At 38.0% G+C, this 17,354-nt stretch overlaps 1 protein-coding gene across 5 annotated transcripts in view; it reads left to right on the top strand.

Annotated features, from left to right (window-relative positions):
* Positions 1–7,212: 7,212 nt before the first annotated feature.
* The window catches only part of HEPH (hephaestin), a 150,717-nt gene continuing 140,575 nt past the window's right edge, over positions 7,213–17,354 (top strand). For 4 of the 5 annotated variants that reach the window (XM_030887710.2, XM_013007924.2, XM_030887708.2 and 1 more), the window contains exons 1-5: positions 7,222–7,388; positions 9,086–9,330; positions 10,509–10,721; positions 11,201–11,383; positions 12,372–12,626. In XM_030887710.2, the coding sequence (XP_030743570.2) occupies positions 7,222–7,388; positions 9,086–9,330; positions 10,509–10,721; positions 11,201–11,383; positions 12,372–12,626 (1,063 nt within the window). Of the gene's footprint in view, positions 7,389–9,085; positions 9,331–10,508; positions 10,722–11,200; positions 11,384–12,371; positions 12,627–17,354 lie in introns of all 5 variants that reach the window. The other variant, XM_004715438.1, reaches the window with a different exon arrangement.

The following is a 17,354-nucleotide window of genomic DNA, read 5'->3' as shown; positions in this document are numbered from 1 at the left end:
TGCCTCTCCTCCTTCTTTATGTGTGCATGTAATGCTATGAGACTATCTCTGATGACCGCCTTTACTGTGTCCCTTAAGTTCTGGTATGTCGTGTTTTCATTCTCGTTGGTTTCTAGAAATTTGCTAATCTCATCTCTGATCTGGGCCAGAACGCTCTCCTTTTGCAATAGAGAGTTATTCATTCTCCAATGCTTTGCCCTTACTTTCTTTATCTTCCATTGGTTTATTTCCAATCTTATGGCACAGTGGTCAGAGAGATAGGTCTGTATGATATAAATGTGCTTGAATTTATGTAGATTCGACTTATGCCCTATCATGTGGTCTATTTTAGAAAATGTGCCATGGGGAGCAGAATAAAATGTGAATTCCTTTTTGTTTGGGTGGAGAGCTCTGTAGATGTCTATCAGGTCACATTGGCTAATTGTCGTGTTTAGATCTCTAGTCTCCTTGTTGAGTTTCTTTCCGAGTGTTCTGTTTTTTTCAGAGAGCGGTGTATTGAAATCACCTACTATAATTGTTGAAGCTGTGATTTTTTTTTCATCCTTTGAAGTGTTTGCTTGACATATTCTGCTGGATGCTTATTTGGCGAGTAAATGTTTAGAATGCTTATTGGTTCTTTCTGTAATGTTCCCTTGCACATTATATAGTGCCCATCCATCTCTCTTTTTATAGTATGCACTTGGAGGTCAATTTTATCTGAGATTAGGATTGCAACCCCTGCTTTTTTTGAATTAGAGCTTGACTGATAATATCTCCATCCTTTGATTCTCAGCCTGTTTTTATCTGTAATGTTGAGGTGTGTTTCCTGTACGCAGCAGACCAAGGGTATATGTTTTCCAAGCCAGTCTATTAGCTTCTGTCTCTGAAGGCTGGAGTTCAAACCATTGATATTCAGGGTTATTACATCTATCTGTGGAACCTGTGATGTCATTTTATCTCTCTTGTGTTGAGTGTTTTCCTACCTCCATTTCTTTGCCGTGGATTGTGTATATCTGTGTTTGCGGCTCATTCTTGCCTTCTTTCCATCAGTTGTGCCAGTTTTATGTTGGGGGCTGTTTTCCCTTTGATGGTCTCTGGGTGGAGTTGTTCTGTGTGATGGTCTCTTGTATGTGCTTGGTGAGTGTTGTTCTTCTGCCCATACTGGGTCAGTGAGGATCTTTTGTAGTGCTGGGTTCCTTTTAGCATATTCTTTGAGGCTTTCCTTGTCTGAGAAGACTCCCACTTGTCCATATATTGATCGATATTCTGGCGGGATACAGTATTCTTGGGTTTGCGTTAACTTCCTGCAATTTTTGGAATATGTTGCTCCACTGTCTCCTCTTCTTCATAGTGTCTGCTGACAAGTGTGAACATATTCTTATCTGTTTGCCTTTATATGTGGTTGCCTGTTTTTCTCTGACTGCTCTCATAATCCTCTCCTTTACATCATAGCTGGATAGTTTAACAACTATATGTCTTGATTACTTCTTCTGGGGATTCATTCTAACTGGCGTTCTTTCAGCCTCTTGAATAGTTGCCTGGTTTTCGTTCATTAAGTTAGGAAAGTTTTCTTCCAAGCATTCCATCACTATTTTGGATGTTGGTTTCCTTGATGTGGATTCTTCCTCCACGCCAATAATTCTGAGGTTGTTCCTTCTCATAGCGTCAGACATAGCTCTGAGGTTTTCTTCAGCTTCTCTGATGGACTTGTTAGACTTTTTCTCACGATTATTAATTTCTGCTTGTGAATCCTCTAGGTCACTGGTGCGGATTTCAGCCTTCTCCATTCTCTGAGCGAAGTCCGTGAGTTTGCTGTTAGTTTTTGTTATCTCGCCCTTTAACTCCTGTATTTCCTTTTGGTGCATAGCCTTTAATTCCATCCTTTTTCTGTAATGCTTCCCTCATGTCCTCTATATCTCCAAGCAGCATTCTGAAGATTTCTTTCTGTGGGAGGTCAACTCCTGCCCTTTCTATGACTGCTGTTAGGTCCAGGTGGTCCTCTGGCATTGGGTTTTGTTTCTCTTTTCTTGATGAAGCTGTGGAAGCAGCTTGCTGTTTCCTGTTCAATTTGTGGGCACTTGGTGCCATTTTCCCGGGTGTCTCAGAACCCTGAGCTCTCTTTGGGAGGTTGTAGCTGTGCAAGCTGCAGTCTGATAGAAAGTATTGGCCCCAGTGCAGGGGAGTGTATTTAGGGGATGGGTTGGGGATTGTGTAATCTGTTTATGGCTAGGGGCACTTCCTTCAGGTAGGCAGATGGGAGGGGGGCTGCGACTGGTGTGTAAATGCACCTCTTGGAGCCCAAAGGGTGGGACAGAGTGAGCAGGGACAAGGGAGAATGCAGTGATAAAGCACCCAAAACTTGGGTTCTTATGCCGCAGCTGCAGAAAGTTGTGCCAGCAGTGGTGTGACAGGATGCGGATCACTGAGTGGGTGTTTGTGTGTGTGTGTGTGTGTGTGTGTGTCCCTATGCATGGGCGTGTGCATGTATGGGGGAGTGGGTGGGTGGCGAGGCCCAGGGAGGGGGCTGGCTGTCAGTTCTGCAAGGAGCGCAGTGATGGGGTGCACTCCTTTGGGCTGTGATCTCTGGGAGTGCTGGAAGGTCTGATTGGCAGTTTATGCAGAGCCGAGAGGCAGGTCCTCAGACTCTAACTTTCGCCTTGCTGTGGTGCCAGGTGCATGCCTCCGCGGAGAAGGGGGCCGGGGTCTGGCCTGTTGGACCGTGAGGGGTGCCCGGGTGGGGCCTAATCTGCCGGGGGTGGGTGGGTTTGCAGTTCGGAGCACACACACGAGCCCTGGCTCCATGTGGCGGGGTGGGGGTTCCTAATTGGTGGTTCTGCGCAGAGCGCCGAGGCAGGCGGGCTCAGCCTCCGCCATGCACCTAGCTGCTTTGTGGAACGAGTCTGGCCGAGCGGGTACGCGAGCACCTTACCTGAAACTCCGGGTGTCCATACGGAGCCCTGGCTATGGATGGGAGTCCACCTCTGAGTCCAAGAGATGCTCTGAGTGCTCTTGAGAATCGAACAGACAAATTTGGTACCCCTACTCCGCCCCCAACTCTCCCCACTCGCCAATCTCCTCGGAGCTCCGGGCGTGAGCTACCTAATAGTCGGCCATCTTCCCTCCTCCCCTGCATTCAGATTTTCATTGAACCAAGGACACACTCTCCCTGCTAAGAGTACCAGAATGTGGCTACTGCTGTAGTACTTTAAGTAGGTACACGTGAATGTGCTTGTGTTTCATCAGTGAATGCAAGTGTTCTTTGAGAGGTCTTTCTATACCATATTTTTTATTCTGCATTTGTGCATATTTCATTAGATATGCAAAGAGATCTGTGACCTTAAAATGATTTAAAATCTCTGTTAGAGACAGAAGCATCATAAGGTGATGCTACTTGCCTAAACACATTCTTTAAACTAATGGCAGGATTTGAATTTGAGCCAACTGTGGGAAAATGCATAATTGTGCCTTTTATGTTTCTTCAACACTAATTGTTTATGGAACAACAGTCACTAGATGGCACAAAAGGCTACAAGCACAGCTGCTAACTAAAAGACTTGTGTTTGAAGTCCACCTCAGAGGTGCCTCAATAGAAAGCGTTGTGATTTACTTTCAAAAAATGAGCCATGGAAAACCTATGGAGTAGTTTCATGCTGACACACATTGGGTTGACATGAGCAACTGGTGGTTTATGGAACATTTACTAGACCCCATTATCAAGTCTGATACAGATACGCAAAGACCTCTAAAACTTAGCAACTGCTTTCAAAGAACTTCATAATCCAGTATGGAAAATAAAGGCAGTTAGTGAGACAGAAAGGTAACAATACAATGTATGACAATATATTTGGGTGTTATATAGAGGAAGTAGTTTTATAATTAGACAGTGGTATGGAGAGTGTTGCAGGTTCAAATAAATGACCACCACTATAATGTCTTGAAATTTAGTAGTCTTTTATTCGGTTTTAACCAGACAGTGATAATCTGAAAACGACTCCTTGATTGCAGTCACGAGTGAATACTTCAATCCAACTTTAAAGGCAAAAACTCACTTATCATTTGTCTAGGACTTCTGTCTGTGTCCTATGTACATGGACAGAAGCAAAAGCAAAATTAATGTTATTATTCTTTAGAGTTAATGAGCATTATAGGATACAGCATTGATTATAACATCCTGGTTAATAAAATAAAATAAATATCCTGGTTATCGCATCAAAAGGAACACAATTATTAATTAGAATGTTTTGATCTCGAGAACGTAAGAATACATTCTAAAATAAATCACTAGTGGGACATTCTGAGATGGGAGGGGGAAAGAGGCAGGTCATTCAGTAGTCAACAAGATGGCGTTACAATGGCTAGTGCTACTTTGTCTCAGACAAGTTAGATTGGGTCTTCTGGAGTAATTGTTATTTAAGTTAGAATTTAGAACATAACTATGGAAGGCACGTTGTGTGTGGGGTAGTGAGGATAAATGACCAAACTGTAGCTAGGAAGATAAAGTAAAGAAACCAGCAATTACTACGTTCTAGATAGACACCGATTGTGCAAGACCCTACCATGGAAGTTTGATAATTTATCCAAAGTTGATATAATTATCCCTGCTGTAATTTTCAGTAACTGAGTATAGCCCCAAACCATTCAAATAACTGGTCAGTGGGCCAAACAGTATTTGGAAAGAACTCCAAAAGAGTTCCTTTTTTTCTCCAGTAAATGCCATTGTATACTGACTGCTGAGTATAGAGGAACCCGAGAGCTTGTAGGAAAATTTACAGATTTATTTCATAATCATAGAAAATATCTACAGCTGTTGTTAGGCACCATCAAGTCAGTTCTGACTTATAGCGACCCTATGTACAACAGAATTAAATACTGCCCAGTCCTGAGACATCCTCGCAACTGGCCCCATATTTGAGCCCATTATTGCAACCACTATACCAATCTATCTTGTTGATGGCTTTCTTCCTTTTTGCTGCCTCTATATTTTGCTATGTATGGTATTCTTCTCCAGTGACTGGTCTCTCTTGACAACTTGTCCAAAATCGGTGAGGTGAAGTCTCATCATTCTTGCTTCTAAGAAATATTCTCCTTGTATTTCTTCCAATGCAGATTTGTTTGTTCTTTTGGCAGTCCATGGTACTTTCAATATTCTTCACCAGTACCATAATTCAAATATCTACATTTAGCCAGGGTAAATATTTGGAGATTTCCTTTACATACACCATTCTATATATACCTTTAAATTTCTGTTTTTATTACTCATGTACTTGGATAAGAGAATTTATGGAAATAAATTGTGTAAAATACTTAATATAGTGTTTATAAGTAATATTCTTTCAGTGAATTATAACTATCATCATCATATTCATTGGTGTGTCTCTGCCTTTGTATCTGTGTCTGTTTTTAGAAAATATTGCAACAACATGTCATTCAGTATTTCAGAGTATGTGTGCTTCCTCCCAAATATGGCTGCCACTATGGGCATATTATTTGTGTATTTGCATGGTCGTATTCAAGTATGCTTTGTTGAAAGGCTGTCTAGCATGGCAATTAAGAGCACAGATTCTGCAGCCATATTGCCTGGGTTCAAGTTCCAACTATACTAATTGCTAACAAGTGACCATGATAAAATTACTTTAAACCTTTGTTCTGTATTTTCTTCTTTTGCGATCTAGAGATAATAATAGCATCTGATTGTTAGGGTTATTGTTAGGAATGCAATGATCATTCAATAAATATTGATTTATTAGTGTTACCAAGGATCTCTGACACAATGTGGTCCCATGTATAGGTAAAAATGTATGCATCCCTATAAGATTGAAGGCCTGCTTGTGTGTATGTATGTATAAGTATAATACATAATATATGGATAATGGTATCAGTGTTTCAGAGTTTTATGGGGGTGTTGTATGGTATGACTGTGTGCTTTATTCCATCTCCAAGAAATCTAACTTCCTGGTTGAACTGGAATTAGAGGGTAGAAACGTGGGCTTGCTTCTGATTCAGGATTGGGCCTGTGAAATGGGTTTCTCACAGCCTTGGTGTGGACAAAGAATCTTTCTTCTGAGAAATTAGAAACAGTTTCCTCACATATTCTTATTTGGTTTTGTTTCATTTTTTCTTTTGAAGTATAATACTCACACCCTAAAGCTATTTTCAGAAATTGAACATATCTGTCACCAATGCCCTCCACTGCCCTCAAGTGAAAACACTATCCTGACCTCTAACATAATAAATGAGTTTTACTTGACTTTATACTTTACATAAATGAAATACATAATATAATTATTTTGTGTGTGTATGTTTCTGTGCATTTTTCCTGCAACATTATGTTTGAGAGTCATCTATATTGTCATGTGTAGTTGGGATTTTCCATTATCGTTGCTATGGAGAATTCCATTGCCCAAATGAAATGCAATTTTAAAAATTGTTGTGTTCATGGAGATAAGATACATTTCTACTTTGTGTTTGTGAGCATTCTAATTACTTTTGGTGAATTCTCATTTGTTTTAAACCACAATTAACTGGAAATAGGAAGTGATAACAATGAATCTCCCCCTTTTCAGACTATAAACAGAAGTATAGGAACAACTTGTGACTTGTTTCAGACAATGAGTAAGTTTATGGCTTCATCAGGGTTCTGGTATCTGTTTCCTGGTTCATGGGCCAAAGAACAGTCATAAGTTTCAGCTCAAAAGAGATTTAAATGTATAAAGAGCTTTATATCAAAATGTGATTATATATCAAGAAAACATCCCAGCCCAGTCACCTCAAGTCCATAAGTTTGCTATTAGTCCATAAATCCCTCTTCAGACTCATGCAGCCACATGCAATGATGCAGAATGCAGGACGATTACAGGCTGGTGGGTGCAAAGTTGTGCGGACACAATCATGGTGGCTTTGGCAGCTCCTCAGCAGAAAGGTGAAGGCAGAGAAGGTGGGGGGCAGTTAGGTACCCAGAGCCCTCCTTATGAGAAGGACACACCCACAGGGACACACCATCAGGCTGTGACATGATTGACAAGTTGAATACCACCCCTACACTTTTATAAATGTTCAAGTTGACATGAAAATTATGTAACTACCACAGTAGAGAATCTTGGCTAGTTGATTTCTATTTTCTCAGTCACTTTGTTTGGTTATTTTCTGATTCTTCTGTCCTTAGTTTTCCAGACACATACAAAGCCTCTCTTTTATCCAGACCAGCAGATATCAATTTAACTGTTTGCCAAAGTAATGTGGACCATGGACCCTGGACATTTTCTCTGTGCCCTGCTATTTATACATCCACTGTGGCCTCAACTGACTGATGGGGCTACTCGAGTCTACTATCTTGGCATCCAGGATGTTCAATGGAACTATGCTCCGAAAGGAAGAAATATAATCAAGAACCAGCCTCTAGACAATGACACGTAGGTATTATCTCTTGTCATATTAGAACTTTAATTGTGGGAGAGGACATTCTGTTGAGGACAGGAAGTACCTTCTTGAGGGCCCTTTCTCAAGGTATAATAGCAGACAGTTTTTGAGCTCTTTGGATCCTCTACCCAGTGACAGGTTTCCTAAGGAAAGGGTTGATTGACTCAGGAGCCATTATCCCATTTTTGGTTACTCTTCCACACTGCTGTGCCTCAGTATACTAATGCCCCTAATATATTACAATTCAATATTCCCTTGATTCTAAAATAAAATCCACATTTCTGGTTTAATAACAATTGTTTGGCTTAAAAAAGGAACTATCCAAACAAACGCAGTGTCATTGAGTCAATGCTGACTCATAGCACGCCCCATGTGGGTTTCCAAGACTGTAATTGTTTACAGTAGTAGAAAGCCTAGTCTTTCTCCTGGAGCTGCTTGTGTTTTTGAACTGTTGACCATATGAATCATAGCCCAGTGAGTATAAAAAGGAAAGAAACAAAAATAGATACTTTTTGTGACTTTCATAGTTATTTCTAATACATGTAAGTATGAAATTAAAAGGTGAGCCTCGGAATCAAGGAAATAGCAGTAATAGTTACCATTTATATAACACTGTGGTAGGTACAATACTAAAAATTAAAATACTTTGTAGTTTTTCTTTGAAAAACTATAGGACGTGAGTTTCTTTATTTTATGGAAAAGAAAGCTGAGCCTCAGGGAGGTCAAGTGACTTTTCCAAATAACACAGCTATTAAATGAATATTCAATAGGATTTAAATCTAGGTAATGTAGATTACCCAGATGTAGGTAATGCAGGGTAATGTAGACCTAATGTAGGTCCCAGGTTAGTACAAATATTTTGTGTTTGATTATGAATATAAAGATTGGTTGTTCAAACCCACCCTGCAGCACCATGGAAGAAAGGCCTGGAAATTTGTTTATGTAAAAATTAGAACCAAGAAAATCTTTTGAAGCCGTTGTACTTCGTAGTGCCTATAGTGACCATTTTGCAGAAATTTTCAATGTAATGCAAAATATCCTTCTGGGAAAGCTAAATAACCCCCCATATCCAATGATTTGAAGTGATAATTACTATTTATTGATCTTATGCTATGTGCTGAAAACTGTTCTAAGCATTTTATGTATTTTAATTCATTAAGTCTCTATTAGCAACTGTCTGGGCTAGGTAATGTAATTATCTTCATTCTACAGATTAGGAAACTGCATAGAGAATTTAAATAACTTGTTCAAAATCCTGATAGTTCATAAATGGCAGTGTTTATACATAGTTCAAGCAGCATGGCTCTATACTTAACCACTGCATTATACGACCTTTCATGTATAGCACAATGATACTAAATAGACCACATCAATTGGGAATTGATAAGTTAAAGCTGCTCTCCACAGTTAATCACCATCCCATTACTATTTATTAAGTTGAACTATGTAAAATTAGCCCCCTTTTGTATAGATTATAATCGACCAAATATGAACAAACTCATATGCTTCAACATACTGCATCCCCTGACCTCTAACCTAAAGCTTTCATGTTTTTATTAATACAAACTCATGTTTTGATCAATATAAACCCTCTAAACAAAGGAGGACAGTTTTTGTTCAGCTTCCTCAGGAAAACAACCCTTCAGAGATTCAAATATTTTAGCTAATTGTAACTTTCTCTCTTCCTCAGAATTGCTTCAAGCTTCCTAAAGTCGGACAAGAACCGAATAGGGAGTATTTACCAGAAGACTATCTACAAGGAATACAGGGACAGCTCATACATGGATGAAGTGACTCAACCAGCATGGTTGGGCTTTCTGGGGCCAGTGCTGCAGGCTGAGGTGGGGGATGTCATGCTTGTCCACCTAAAGAATTTTGCCACTCGTCCTTATACCATCCACCCCCATGGTGTTTTCTATGAGAAGGACTCAGAAGGTAAACCAGTCCAACCTTTATTTCTCAGATTTCACAAAAATAACATTTTTTCCTGACTATACGGGATAGAAGGACTAAAAGAAAGGAGAGGTTTTTATCACTCATTGATATGAGATGACAAATACTCTCTTCAGAAAAAATATGACTGGGTGCTGGCATCAGTTCTGCTATTCATGCACTGTATAACTTTGAGCTTCAGAAATGTGGAAATATAATCTATCTTTTATGACAAGAAGGAACCCTGGTAGTGTAGTGGTGACACATTGAGCTGCTAATTGCAAGGTAATCCACTCTGTGGAAGAAAGACAGGACTTTCTACTACCATATAGAATTACAGTCTCAGAAACCCACAGGGTCAATTCTACCCTTTTCTGTAGGGTGACTATGAGTTGGCATTGACTCAGTGGCAGTGAGTTTTGTTTTGTTATATTTTGTTTTGTTTGTATCACAAGGAGTATCCTGAGATGAAATTTCCATAAATTATTTGAATGTGCTTTGAAAATAGTATAGTATAAGGGAGTGTTAATCTAATGTCACTGTCTTCTGAAGGATCTGTGTTTGTTTTCATTTGCTAGTTTGTTTTTTTTTAAAGGAGACAGTTTTTCGTCTGTATCTGCCACTATCACAAGTCCATTGTAATGATGACAACACTGAATAAGGAAAAGAGTGGGAAATCAGAAGATTCTGGCATACACACTAACTACATGCCTGACTTCAGGCAAATGATTTTCACTCAGTTTTGTCTTCCATAAAATGAGGAAGTAGATCAACTGATCATTAAGTTGACTTACAACTGAAATTTTATTCCTATCTGTGTTCTGTTTTACAGAATGAGTGCTTGAAGGAAGGGAATTATCTCTTCTCCTTTGCCTCCATACTACCAGCTTTGTACTTGGGCACTGCTAGATCAGGTCATGTAGCACTTTGCCTAACTACAGCTCCTCCAGTGGCTGCTACCTCTCCACCCATTTTTTGACATAACGTCTGAGATTCTTTGGCTAGATGTTACATGATTCAACATACTTATCAGGTTGCCAGAAGTACTATGCTGGAGCTTATTCCTCTCTTTGCAAGCCTGAACTTAAGTGTCCATATATTAGTCTATTCATGTTTTCTCTATCTACCACACTCCCTCTCAGTGACCCTGTGACTAAGAATGTACTAATTTCATTTTCTAGGTTCCCTATACCCAGATGGATCCTCTGGGAAGCTGAAAGCTGATGACTGTGTTCCCCCTGGGGGTAGCCACGTCTACAACTGGACCATTCCAGAAAGCCATGCACCCACAGATGCTGACCCTGCATGCCTCACCTGGATCTACCATTCTCATGTAGATGCTCCAAGAGACATTGCAACTGGCCTAATTGGACCTCTCCTCACTTGTAAAAGAGGTACATGGCCCAAGAGTGAGCTATGAAATCTAATTTGAGACATCTAGGGCAAGCAGTAATATGATTTAACTATCTATATACTGGGTAGCAGTAGTTCCAGGAATGTTAATCAGCATTCTTGTTTACTAGCAGTAACAAACCCTTCCAGACTCCCTTTGTAGTCTGTTTTTTCTACTTAAACACTATTTTCTAAAACCCAAAAACAATGTTTGTCCTTTCATATTCTTTTCTTATTTCCTATTAAAACTCTAATAATAAAGCAATAATGAAGAACATTAATTAAGACAAAACAGAAGAAAAGGTGTGCCTAGCTGAATTGGTGGTTTTACCTGGGCATTGTGAAAATAGAATTAGCAGGAAAAGGCTTTATCTGATTTTCTATCCTCCTCTTTTTATATTCCTTTCTGAAGAGTACCCCTGCAGCTTGCTGTTGCTATGGACAGAAAGGTTCTCAAAAGTATCATTCTTACTTATCCTAGGAGCCCTGGACAAGAACATATCTCCTAGGCGGCTAGATGTGGACCATGATTTCTTCCTTCTGTTCAGTGTTGTAGATGAGAATCTTAGCTGGCACCTCAATGATAATATCGCGAATTACTGCTCAGAACCTGCCTCAGTGGACAAAGAAGATAAAGCCTTTCAGGAGAGTAACAGGATGTATGGTGAGATGGGAGAAAATGACCACACTGGGACAATAAACACAGAGTCTTCTCTGGACCTAGCATTTGATAGATGCTTTAACACACCTGGCTCTTTTAAATTCTCACGAGGACCTCCAACGCTGATATGTTTAACAGGCTGTTCTTATTCCATTAAGCTACCCTTCCTTAAAATGTAGAGTGGCTAAGGCTGTTGATTAAAAAATCTATAAATACCCTATAAATACAGTCACTTTGGTAAGGGTTGTCTACTAATATAATTATTACTGCTTTGTTCTAAAAAGAATGCAAAGTGGAAAACTTGAACACTTTTCAGGAAGAAATTGTTGCCTATTATCAACCATCCTACTCTAGGCTTATGTCTATAAGAGACTTGACCATCTTAATTAAATTTAAAGCAAACCTGAACTACACCCTGAGACATGAGCAGGGAATAGCTCTTAGGCAGAGAAAAAAAGTTGATTTGTTTTTGTTTAATTAAGGGAGTAATTTACTTCTATTTGGTGACAGAGTTAAATTCAAACTCAGACAGTCAAAAGTGAAGAGAAAATTCAGACAGTCAAAAGTGAAGTGAAAACTCAGAGAGGAGATGGAGGATGGATTTTGAAGTTCAAATTTCTCTTGGATTTTTATATATATTGCTTATAAGAGTCATGATAATTAGTTAACTTGACAATTTTTCAGTGAAAATTTCAAGGAAACAGGCCTGAAAAGAAAGAACAACTTACAAAATAAATCCTAAAGAAGGTTCCATATTATTGGGACTGAATCTTGGTTTTACTACTTAAGTTGGAGTTTTCTCATTAAACAGAAAAAAAGAAAAATATCTGTGTTTTCCAGGACAATTTGTAAAATTCAAGGGAGATCATGCATATAATCAGTATAATATCCACGTTTAAATCTCATATGAATCGTATCTATTGTCAAGTAAGTATTTTCCCATTGAGAAAAAATGTATTCTGATTATATTTATTCGGTTTTTCTTTTGCAGCAATAAATGGCTTTGTCTTTGGGAACTTACCAGAGCTGATCATGTGTGCACAAAAGCGTGTGGCCTGGCACCTGTTTGGCATGGGCAATGAAGTGGATGTCCACACAGCTTTCTTCCATGGACAGATGCTAACCATCCGGGGCCACCGCACTGATGTGGCTCATGTCTTTCCAGCCACCTTTGTTACTGCTGAGATGGTGCCCCAAGAGTCTGGCATCTGGTTAATTAGCTGTCAAGTAAATAGTCACTTGCAAAGTAAGACCCAACCCCTTTGATCTTTGGGGTAGAGGAGGGAGGTAGCTTGGAGCCATCAGATAGGTCTTTCAGGTAAGGAATATTGGTAAAAAAGAATGAAACTCTAGACTTCAGTTATATCTCTCTGGGTTTCTTCTTTTTAATGTCTAATACACGATATTCTGTGAATGGAAACTAGGGAGCTCTGGTGGCATTGAGCTACTAACTGCAAGGTCACATGTTCATTCCCTCCACAGGAGAAAGCTGCATCTATATATATATATATAGATGTTTGTGTATATATATATCAGAAACCCAAAGGGGCAGGATCCCTATGAATTAGAATCAACTTAATGGCCTTTAATTAAAAAAATTTTTGTGATAACTGTACATATAACAGAAAGTTTGACATTTCAGCCATTTTTAAGTGTACAATTTTGATATTAGTTACATTTATCTTGTTATATTACCATCATCACGATCTATTTCCAAAAGTTTTACATCACACCAAACAGAAACTCAGTATCCTTTCAGCAATAATTCTTGCTCCCTCCTTCCCTCTGTCTCTGGTAATGGCTAATACAGTTTTGTATCTATGCATTTGCCTAGTATAGATATTTCATAAGAGTAAAGTCTGATTTATTTTACTCAGGAAAATATTTTTAGAGTTTATCCATGTTGTAACATGAATCATATTTTTTATTTATGACTGAATAATATTTCAGTGTGTGTATTTATTGATTTATCTATTGATAGACACTTAGGTTATTTCCACTGTTTGGTATCTGTTTGAGTCTCTGTTTTCATGTCTTTTGGCTATTTTATGTACCCAGAAGTGAAATTGCTGGGTCATGTGATGTTTTTGTTTAGGTTTTTCAGGAACCTCCAAAGCAGTGGCACCATTTTGCATTCCACCAGCAGTGTATAAAGGTTCCAAATTCTCCACATCCTTGATAAAACTTATTATATTACTTTTTTATAATAGCCATATTATTGGACATAAAGGGAAATGGTATCTCATTGTTATGTGGATTTCTATTTCCCTAATGACTAATGTGCGTTTTTGCCATTTGTATACCTTCTTTAGAAAATCGTTTACTCGTGTATTTTCTCTTTTTTATTTTGCTCGTTTTTAAATTTGATTTTTAATTTTTTTATTGTTGAGTTGAGGGACTTTTTCACACTCACACTTTCAAGATATTAAACATTTCCCAGATATATGGTAACCTAATGCTTTCTCCCATGCTGTAGGTTGTCTTCACTTTCTTCATAAAGTCTTTTGATACACAAACATCTTTTCATTTTGACAAAGTCCAGTTTTCACCCCTCCCCCCGCACCCCATGATTTGGTGTCATGAGAATCCATTACCAAAAGAGGTCTTAACACTCATATTTTGCACCAGGATTTTTTTCAAGTATTTTATGGTTTGAATTCTTAGCTACCATTCTATGGCTATTATTTAGTGCCATAATAGCACAGTGGGCTAAATATTGGGATGCTATCCACAAAGTCAGCAGTTCAAACCTACCAGCTGCTCTACAGGAGAAAGATGAGACCATCTTGTCCTGAAGAGATATATAGTCTCAAGTAAAACTAAAGAATAGTTTTACTCTGTTCTGTAGGGTCACTGTGGGTCAGAATTTACTCCATGGCAGTATGTTTTATTTAGGTCATTTATCTTCTAAGTTAATTTTCACATATGGTATATGATATTAGTACAACTTCAAAACGAGTTATCTTAATCATTTATTTAAAAGCCCGTTTTCCAAATTCAAAAGAATGAAGTATGGAAAATCAGTCAGTCCTCTATATATGGCTTATTTTCTGAACACTCCATTCTGTTCTAACCACTTGCCTGTCAATTTGTTGTATTGTGGTAGGTTACATGTTGCTATAATACTGGAAGCTATGTCACTGGTGTTTCAAACACCCACAGGGTAGACCAATGTGAAAAATTTCAGCAGACCTTCCAGACTTAGAACAGACTACAAAGAAGGAATAGACTGTCTAATTCTAAGGAATTAGCCACTGAATACTGTGAGACAGTGTCAGATACTGAAAACCTCATGAATAGCAGAAGAATATTGTCAGATTTAATGTCATAAGATGAGCCCCCCATGTTGGAAGGCACTCAAAATATAACCGAGGAAGAGCTATCTTCTTAAAGTAAAGTCAACCATAATGACTTATATGGAGGAAAGCTTTCAGGACCATCATTTGCTTGTGGGACATGACTCAAAACGAGAAGAAAAAGCTGTAAACATTTATTATTAATCAGAATTTAAAATGTACATAGTATGAATCTAGGAAACCTGGGATTCATGAAAAATGAAATTGACCACATGAAGATCAATATCCTAGGCATTAATAAGCTGAAATGGACTGGTGTTGATATTTTTGAATTAATCATATGGTTTTATATGCTGGGAGTGACAAATTCAAACAGAATGGTGTTGCATTCATCATCAAAAAGTATATTTCAAGATCTATCTTGAAATACAATTCTGTCTATGATAGAATTATATCTATCGCAATCAAGGAAATCCAGTCAATACAATTAATATTAAAATTTATGCACCAGGCACTAAAACTAGTGATGAAGAAAATGAAAATTTTCACCAAAGTCTACAGTCTAAAATTGATAAAGCATTCAATCAAGGTGCAATGATAATTATTGTCAATTAGAATGCAAAAGTTAGAAACAATGAAGAAGGAACAATAGTTGGAAGATACAGGCTTGGTGATAGAAATGAAGTTGGAGATCAAATGATAGAATTTTGCAAGATCAATGACTTCTTAATCACAAATGTATTTTATAATAACATAAATCATAATTATACACAGAAGCAAATTGACTACATCTGTAGAGGGAAATGATGAAGTAGCTTAATATCAGTAGCTAAATGAGGGTAGGGTCAAACAGACAATTAATTGCTCATATGTAAGTTCAGGTTGAAGTTGAAGAAAACTAAAACATGTCCACAAGAGCCAAAATACGATCTTATCCCTCCTGAATTTCGAGAACACTTCAAGAATAGATTTGACTCATTGAATTTTTAATACAGAAGACCTGATGAGCTGTGGGATGGCATTAAGAATATCATACATGAAGAACACAAAAAAAGGTCATTAAAAGACAGGAAAGAAAGAAAAGATCAAAGTGGATCTTACTCTAAACTTACTCTAAACACTAAAACTTACTCTTGATCATAGCAATGATCAAAAATGGAAGAAATGGTGGGTCATAGTGTTCAACAGAGCTCAAGAAGACAAATTATTATAATGAAATGTGCAGAGACCTAATGTTAAGAGACAGAATAAAGACCACGATCAACACATCTCAAGCTGAAAAATTGAAGAAAAAATGCAAGCCTTGAGTTACTATATTAAAAGAGTCATTGGACAAAATAATGAATGATATCAAAAGCATGAAATGATTATGGAAAGAATACACAAAGTCATTGTACCCAAAATAACTAGTTGACATTCCACCATTTCAGGAGGTAGTATATGAACAAGAACCAATGGTATTGAAGGAAGAAGTTCAAGCTGCACTGAAAGCATTAGCCAAAAACAAGGGTCCAGGAATTGATAGGATACCAATTGAATGTTTCAACAAGATGACAAAGCACTAGCAGCATTAACTTGTCTATGCCAAGAAAATTAGAAGACAGCTCCTTGGACAACTGAGTGGAAGAGATTCATAATTATACTTGTTCCAAAAAAGGTGACCCAACAGAATGCTCAAATTATAGAACAGTATTATTGATGTCACATGAAAGTAAAAAGTTGCTGAAAATCATCCAACAACAGTTGCAGTGGTACATTAATAGGGAGCTGCCAGAAACTCAGTCCATATTCATAAGAGGATGTGAAACAAAGGAGATCATTGCTGACTTCAGATAGATCTTGGCTCAAAACAGGGGATGCTAGAAAAAATTGTTTACTCAGTTTTATTGATTAGCAAAATTATTCAACTGTGTAGATCATAACCAACTATGGGTAGCATTGAGAAAAATGAGAACTCTAGAAAACTTCATTGTGCTCATGTAGAACGTGTACATGGATCAAGAAGTAGTTGTGTGAATAGAAAAAGGGGGTGCTGTGTGGTTCGAAATTTAAAAAGGTGTGTATAAAGGTTGTATCCTTTCACCATAATTTTCCAGTCTGTGTGCTGGGAAAATAACCCAAGAAGCTGTACTATATGAAGAAAAATGAAGTATCATGGTTGGAAGAATGCTTTTTAACAATCTCCACAATACAGATGATACCATGATTGTTAAAAGTGAGGAGGAAGTGAAACACTTGGTGAAGATGAAAGATTGCAGCCTTAATTATGGCTTTCAAGTTAAATGTAATAGAAATGGAAAATCCTCACAACTGGACCCATAGGTAACGTCTGACAAAGGGAGGAAAGATTGAAATTGTCAAGGATTTTATTTGGCTTGCCTCCAGAATCAATCAATGGAAGCAGCAGACAAGTCAAGGGACACATTACACTGGGTAAATCTGCTGCACACAGTCTCGTTAAAGTGTTGATCAAGGATGTCACATTGGGGACTAAGGTTGGCCTGACCCAAGATATAGTATTTTCCTTCTTAAAAAAATAAATCATTTTATTAGGGGCTTTTACATCTCTTTTTTAAAAATCAATTTATTGGGGCTCATACAATTCATCACAATACATAGATCACTTGTGTAAAGCACATCTATACATTTGTTGCCCTCATCATTCCCAAAATTCGCTT

This window comes from Echinops telfairi, unplaced genomic scaffold, assembly GCF_000313985.2.
Source record: "Echinops telfairi isolate 266 unplaced genomic scaffold, ASM31398v2 ScPeMD7_7423;HRSCAF=8461, whole genome shotgun sequence".
Taxonomy (NCBI): domain Eukaryota; kingdom Metazoa; phylum Chordata; class Mammalia; order Afrosoricida; family Tenrecidae; genus Echinops; species Echinops telfairi.
Note: the sequence above shows the minus strand (reverse complement) of the source record. Positions and strands in the feature narration are given on the sequence as shown.